General features: G+C 34.4%; 1 protein-coding gene across 1 annotated transcript in view; it reads left to right on the top strand.

Annotated features, from left to right (window-relative positions):
* The first annotated feature begins 4,968 nt into the window (after positions 1-4,968).
* Positions 4,969-7,171, top strand: part of LOC107686424 (annexin A3-like) — an 8,670-nt gene continuing 6,467 nt past the window's right edge. The window contains exons 1-6 of the mRNA XM_016483407.1: positions 4,969-5,130; positions 5,558-5,599; positions 5,737-5,784; positions 5,875-5,962; positions 6,114-6,208; positions 6,297-6,410. Of these exons, the coding sequence (XP_016338893.1) occupies positions 5,585-5,599; positions 5,737-5,784; positions 5,875-5,962; positions 6,114-6,208; positions 6,297-6,410 (360 nt within the window). The 5' untranslated portion in view covers positions 4,969-5,130; positions 5,558-5,584. The remainder of the gene's footprint in view (positions 5,131-5,557; positions 5,600-5,736; positions 5,785-5,874; positions 5,963-6,113; positions 6,209-6,296; positions 6,411-7,171) is intronic.

Here is a 7,171-nt window from a genome sequence, read left to right on the forward strand (position 1 = left end):
AGAGGAGACTGGTTTTCCTTTGCTAAAGTAAGGAAACTTTGCTTCCTTTGCTCCTGTAAACAAACTCGCGAGACAAGCAATTCTCAGAGGCGCGCGTGCGACAACTACGTCCTACGTCATCCACCGGAACGGCTTCCGCGTATGACATAGACGGACTCAGTAGTATAATTGCAGCTGGTGCACAATAAATTTTCATACATGACATCACTGCTGGTGGGAGGGGCCCCATCTGTTCTTTGGGGTGGGGGGCTCTAAGATGTGCGGTAGGCTACGCCACTGATCACGGTTATATATTTTTGACCAATTTGATACATACTCTTTAGAGATACAAGTCTTTGTATTTTTTTTAATGTATTTTTAGATAAATTAATAAATAGGACAAAAAAATCCATATGTTAATTAGTTATAATGCGAAATTAGTCATAGGCTAATGCCTCCCAGAGTTCAATGTCATCAGAGAGCGGACTCATGATGCCTTACAGAGCCCCTCTTATCAAACGCTAAGTCACAAAGAAGAAGGATTAATGCATCTGAGTCCAATACATGATAAGCTTCATTAAAAAGAATCGTCTTTTCGAGGGTAAATGCACGGAGTGGACAGGAAGTCTACTAATCTGTAACCTGATGCGCAAGGAAGGAAGGACTCAGGAACCAGCCTTCAGAGCTTTCACCAATCATATTCATCACAGAACCCAGTCCAGCCTCATTAGACCACAGCGCTGCACTTAACTAAACATCTTTTCCATAAAATAAATGCTTCCAGGTTACCCTCCGAGCAGGTCACGCTCGCATCTGATCTCAATTACCGCCGTGCATCGGTCGAGGCTCGAGCCCAGCCAATGGCGCAGCGCTGGACCTCTGAATTCACCGACTGAAAGCGTCAACCACGGCCTACATACGTCCTGTATGTCACATTAAACGATGGGGGCTGGGGGTCTTATTGAATAATTGGTTCCTCATGGGTTCTTTCTTGAGGAATATTAATTACGAGATGATTCAAACCTTTTTGAGGTCTTTGGGTGAGCGTTGTGAGGGGAAGTGAGGCCTAGTGCAGCGACGGTGCACCGTTTGATGGGTTTAACTGTCATTTTGGGAGGAGATCGGACATTTGGTTTGTAGCTCAAGAGGAGGCATTTCTCTCCGAGGGTAGAGAATTTCATGTGGATTGAGGTTTTGGCAGTGTTTCCCAAATTAATAGAGTCTTTTAGCATCTAAATTTTCTTACGGTCTAAGAAAGTATTTTCTTTTCTAACTAAGAGCTGCATATGCTTTCTGCTGGCACAGGAAAAAATACTTGTTTTCTCTCAAACAGGACGCCAAAATAGGCTACCCTCCCAAAAAAAAGTTTGTTTGTCTATGTCTCCTGTGGTCCTTGGATCCTTGAAGACGCATATCAATCTTTCGTCTTTTTAGTCTCGCATGTGGTTAGTCTTAAAAGCAGCAAAGGCTTCATTTTAATGTGTTTGTTAGGAAGGAGCATGTATATGCAATTTTAGCCTCCTGATTTAGTCATTTCTCCTGATTTAGACCAGACTCCACCATGTGGCAACAGACAGAAGGACAGCCTCTCGGCTACTGTTATCCTTTGTATAATAGGATTTGAGTCATTTTAGTAGCCTATTTTGTTCTGATGCGAAGACGACATTTAAGAATAAATAATGTTTTGGGGGTCTGTATTCAACAACTTTCCTTTTTTTTCTAAATTTGCTTACATTAGAGTTCATAAACTTTATTGGTAAGATTAAGAGTAGGTACAGTAGCCTATATCAGGCTAGTTGTCACACTTTGTATTCAGTTGAATATTTTTTGAGGATATACAGTAGGTTAATAAAGAAAAAAACAACACAGTTAATTTAAAACACGTTACAATATTGTGTCAAAAAAGGAACCTGCTATTAAACAGCATATCATAGATTTTTTTTAGCTATATTTAAATCGTAAAATAATTTTGCAACACAAAACAATACATTAAACAGCAAAAAAAATAAATAAATAATAATAATACATAAAAAACAAAACATTGTTTAGGCATAAGATATTCTACAATTATTTTACATTTATTACAGTAAATGTGTAACATTTAAAACATGTCAACTTGCTCCTGACAAAAAAAAATACTCCTTTGTGTTGTCCTCATAAAGAATACAAGTCAACCTTCACTTAAAATCTATACCATAATTATAGTTGTCGATTGTCTGAATGCCTGCTAGTGCAGTTTTATTGTTTTCACTATAACCCAGCTTTAGCAAAAATCTGAGTTTGCAAAGAGGAATATTTGTTTTATACATTTTTATGGAAAAAATACATAAATATAAATTTTTTGAATAAATTTTTGCCCATATTTACACAAATTGTGAAATAATAATAGCAGAAGTAAATTATTATTATTATTGTATAATAATAAACATTATTATGGAAACTATAGTAAAATTTGGCTAATGTATGTATATGTTTGGTAGAAGTTTTATGTGCCAAAATGCTGAAAAACGTCATTTTAAAAGTTAAATTCATATGCATTTCAGTTTGCATTCATTTAGCAGATAAAACAGAATTTTATGAACATATTTAAAAAACAAAACAAAAAATAAATTATATAAATAAATAAAATGTTAATATCAGAGGACAACAGTTATCAGAGGAAGATGTTATATCAGAGGACGTTAAAAATTTGTAAAATTTGGTATGAGTAAACCATTTTGCCAGCAGCTTACCTTTTTAGTGTAGGCTATACAATACAATTTGAATACAAATACATTTTTGAAAAATATTTTTGTCACATTTTAAATGTTCTAAACACACGTAATAAAAAAAAATTCCAAAATCTTTTTTCTTGGTCCCTGCTAAGTCAATTTATATCTAATTTAATCTAAGTTTGTTTTTATCTCAAATGTGCTCACTTTATCCAGAATAAAATTCTATTATCATATTTCATAAATGGAAGTAATTGACTCTGGATTCTGGATTTGCCTCAGCTATAGTGCTCAATCTTCTGCCAGCACACAGCTCTTCTGGGCTCTCTGGGAAAGACTTGGTATCCCACAGTGTTCTGGATCAATCTGCACTTAAGACGTTATTCCGGCTTGGATCGTCCGCTGCTTCCTTCAACCCACAATTTCCTCAAGGGTGCTGCACTGGAGATTAGACTATAGATAAAAGAGGACTAGTGTTTTACATACACTCAGCTGGCCTCTCGTGAAATTGAAATATTAATGTATCTACAGCAGTGGTGTGGAGAACAGGTGATTTAGCGAAGCTGTAGACCTCAACAGCTCTTGACAAATGAGAGCTGAATCAGACTTTCATCAAGCTCTTTGCTTTTCACACTATATCCGTTTCTCGTTTCTCATGAAATTTCCATGAGGTCAGGGCTTTCGAAAAATAAAGCTAATTTTGTATTTTGCACAGTAATGACCAGCAGAGGGAGACAGCAGACAGTGTAACCCGTTAGAATCCGCTGTTACAGGCAGACCGAGGCTAGTTGTCACAAGCCTTGAATCTTAGTCATAGTAAAAACCTTAGACTAAAAATCCAATAGCTTTTTTTTTTAGCAGTGGTTTTGTATATTAGTTTCAAACGTCTAGTTCATTTAATCCCTCTTGAATCTTTTTGGGAACCATGTCCTAAACTAAAATTACAATTTATATTTTTGTAATAGTAAACATCTGAACACAATAAAACTACACGAGTGAACTATAAACAATGAAGGTATTTTTTTTTTAACTAGGTTAAACTTTTTTCTTTATACAAGATTTTTGTTCATGTCAGGTTGAGGCAAGTTGTCTAATATAAGTTGTTTTAAATATTTACATTTATGCATTAGGCAGATGGTTTTATCCAAAGTAACCAACAATGTTTTTAACATTATTATTATTATTATTATTATTATTTACAAAAATGAATGTAATTTAAAAAATTACATTTAAGAATAATAAATTCATTACAAAAATATTTTTTATTTTATTATTTTATAAGAATATATTTTATTTTATTTGATTATTATTATTATTTTTCTGAAAACCATTAAATGGCCTACACTAAAAAATTGATTCACTTTGATTAAAGATTAAAGATCACAGAGTTGGCTACTGATTGTGCTTTTTTCTGGTTTTATACTGTGGAATGACTTCCACAGCTTAACTGAACAGGAAAAGACTTAAATGCATGCTTGGTACTCATTTTATAGTTGAATATGAGTAAAATAAAACTGTAGGTCATGTATTAGAGTTTCTTCATACTGTTATTACTTTTCAGGAAAAGATACTTTACATAAATGTTTGTTTCTTCCCACCAAGATCTAAGACCATTCATTAAATGTGCATTAAAATAATGTCATCATCAAATAATGTAAAATAAATAATGTACTCATCAAACAGGAACGTATATATATAAACATATTTATATTTGATGTTTCATATTTTAACTTTATGACCGTGCTAACAGCTGCTGGTTCTGGCAGAAGACCCAAAGTTAATAATACAATCAATCAACTTCCTTATTTACACAGGAAATTATGAAGTGTTGTTTGATTTTAGTTAGGGTCACTTTCCGGATATGAGCTTTCTTGCTCATTTTGGCATCAATATACAGCTCCCACGACTCATTAAACTTGTGTGTGTGTAAAATGTGGCCTTCATATGTCACAAACTAGTCCATTAAGACCAAGTCTAATGATCTCAACTACACAGAAGTGTTTGTTCTGGGAACATGAGCTTTTGTTTCTGAAAACACGTTTTTTTTTATATATAATAGTTATATAGAATATAAGAAAATAAATATTTGCTGAAGGGAAATTAAACTTTATTTTCTATTATTTGTATTATAATAACAACAACAACACATTTCAATGATGTTGAAAATATCATTTATAAGCTAAAAAATATATTTGTATTTGAAAATATGCAAATGCAAAATAGAAGCCACGAATTTATCTTAAATATTTCGACCCTACTGCACATTTGAACTCGTTTATCACCACATTTATCGCATAGGCTTTGTGATTTGTGGCTCTCAGTTGTGGTGTGATACACGAGCTCATGATCTCATTTTGATCTCATATCCTCTGTGTTTGGGTGCAGTCACAGAGAGACCCGTGAAAGCTGTGGCTTATAGTGGACGGACGCGTTAGCAAAGGTAAAGTTGAAAGTTTTGTTCCTTTGTCTATAGAAATCAGCATTAAAGCCAATCGCGCGCTTACCAACATTGTCGAGTTTGATGTTTTGCCAAGTATTCATCTGTAAAAGACGCCATTTTCAGGCTATGTTGCTCTCAGCGAGCACATAGTGATGTTAGCGGATTTTGTCATGCCCTTGTGAATCGCATATGAAATTGCAGGGAGAATAAACTTTGCAATGTGACATAGGCTATGTAATCGGGATCTGATCCTCCATTTTTAACACATATTTCATTAAAATGCCCTGCGTTAGGAGAATTAATGCTGCTTAATGCTTTTGAAAACATCCAAACTTTTGTTAGTGACTAAAAGTATGTAACTAAAGAACGTAAAACATATCATTTATATTGATGTTTAATATAACCAACTAATACCTGGTGGTTACAGAACTGAAACCCACCCACAACAGCAGGAATGTCTTCTGTATGGGTCAGTGCTGCTGTTTAATTCATTTTTACTTTAACCATTTCAGGATCAAGTGACTCTACATTTACATTTCTTGCTCTGAAAGTGATATTTACTGAAGATAATCATTTTTCAGAAGACTTCGTACTTTCTGTTTTCAGGATGATTTGGATCTTCTCCTGGACTCCCCCTCCTCTTTGACTGTAAATGTAAGACTGTGATTGTATTTTATACAGTTATACATTTCATACAGTAAGTTAAAAAGATTTATATATCAGCATGATCCATGTTTTACTAAGTCAACAGTACGTGGCACCATTAAGGAGAAGCCGGGCTTTAATCCAGGCGAGGATGCTGCCGCTTTAAGGAAAGCTATTGAAGGCATTGGTAAGTCACTAAGTAACATGGGTGTGGACTTTTAGTGAACTTACACTGCACACATCCAGCTGAGATGTTGAAATCCTGTTGCTTTCTATTGGCTGGCTGTTGGCCTTATGTCACAATGAGGAACTGTGTGTTTGCGTTTGTAATTCCTCAGGCACTACTGAAAAGACTCTTATTGACATTCTGACTCAAAGAAGCAATGCCCAGCGCCAGCTGGTCTGTAAAGCGTATCAGGACGCCACTGGGAGGGTAAAACACCATATTACCTGTACACATGTTTAACTAGCTGTTGAATGTTGCCTGATATATAAAAACATGCGTATGTTTTTCATCTTAGACTCTTTGTGATGACTTGGAAGGTGATACACGTGGAGATCTTGAGGGTATTTTGGTGGCCCTGATCACTCCTCCTGCTAAGTTTGACTGCCAAGAGTTCATAGGGGCTATAAAAGTACACGATGCTTTTTTTTTTTTTTGACTGCTAATAGTTTAGATCAGGGATGGGCAACTTTTATAGTGACGAGGGCCAGCATTTTTCTCCTTTATACCAAGGGGCCAGATTACTAATCCACGTCCACACACCTTTTACACCGTCTTACTCAATTTCCTTTTTATTGAAGGAAATGAAAGTATAACTAATGTCATTTGTTTTCAAAGATTTTATTAAGTATAAAACTTGTGCAGTTATGCTAATTCAGAAGGAAAACCTTGTTGTGAGTGGACAGAAATGTTACCCCGACAAGCCAATGTAAACATTTCAATTGCATAGTCTGTAAATTTGCAACAAACAAATATACAGAGGTACTTTTTTTATCAGTAGCCTACAGAACATTCTCAAAACAACCTAAAAGGACAGTTAAAAAGGGCTTAATTTAAAAAAAATAGTTATTCTAAATGGTACCATAAAATAACCTGGTATCTGCAGGATTTTTTTAATCAAATTTAAGACCTTTAAAGAACTTTTTAAGATCTGCACTTCACATTTCAGCCTTTAAACAATTTTTAAGAAAAGGGATGAGTCAAAAGTATCAATTATTATATTAATTTAAACAATTATTATCAATCAATTAATTATTATATGAAATAACATATAAATATATCTTAGTGTCTTAATTGTTTAGATTTTTATAATGCATTAGCTTTTTGTCGATCCACTGGTTCACATTTAAAAATATGTAGCAAGAATAGCAGATGGGCTTATTGAAAAAGCAA

Source organism: Sinocyclocheilus anshuiensis, unplaced genomic scaffold (genome assembly GCF_001515605.1).
Source record: "Sinocyclocheilus anshuiensis isolate Anshui unplaced genomic scaffold, SAMN03320099.WGS_v1.1 scaffold838, whole genome shotgun sequence".
Classification (NCBI taxonomy): Eukaryota; Metazoa; Chordata; class Actinopteri; order Cypriniformes; family Cyprinidae; genus Sinocyclocheilus; species Sinocyclocheilus anshuiensis.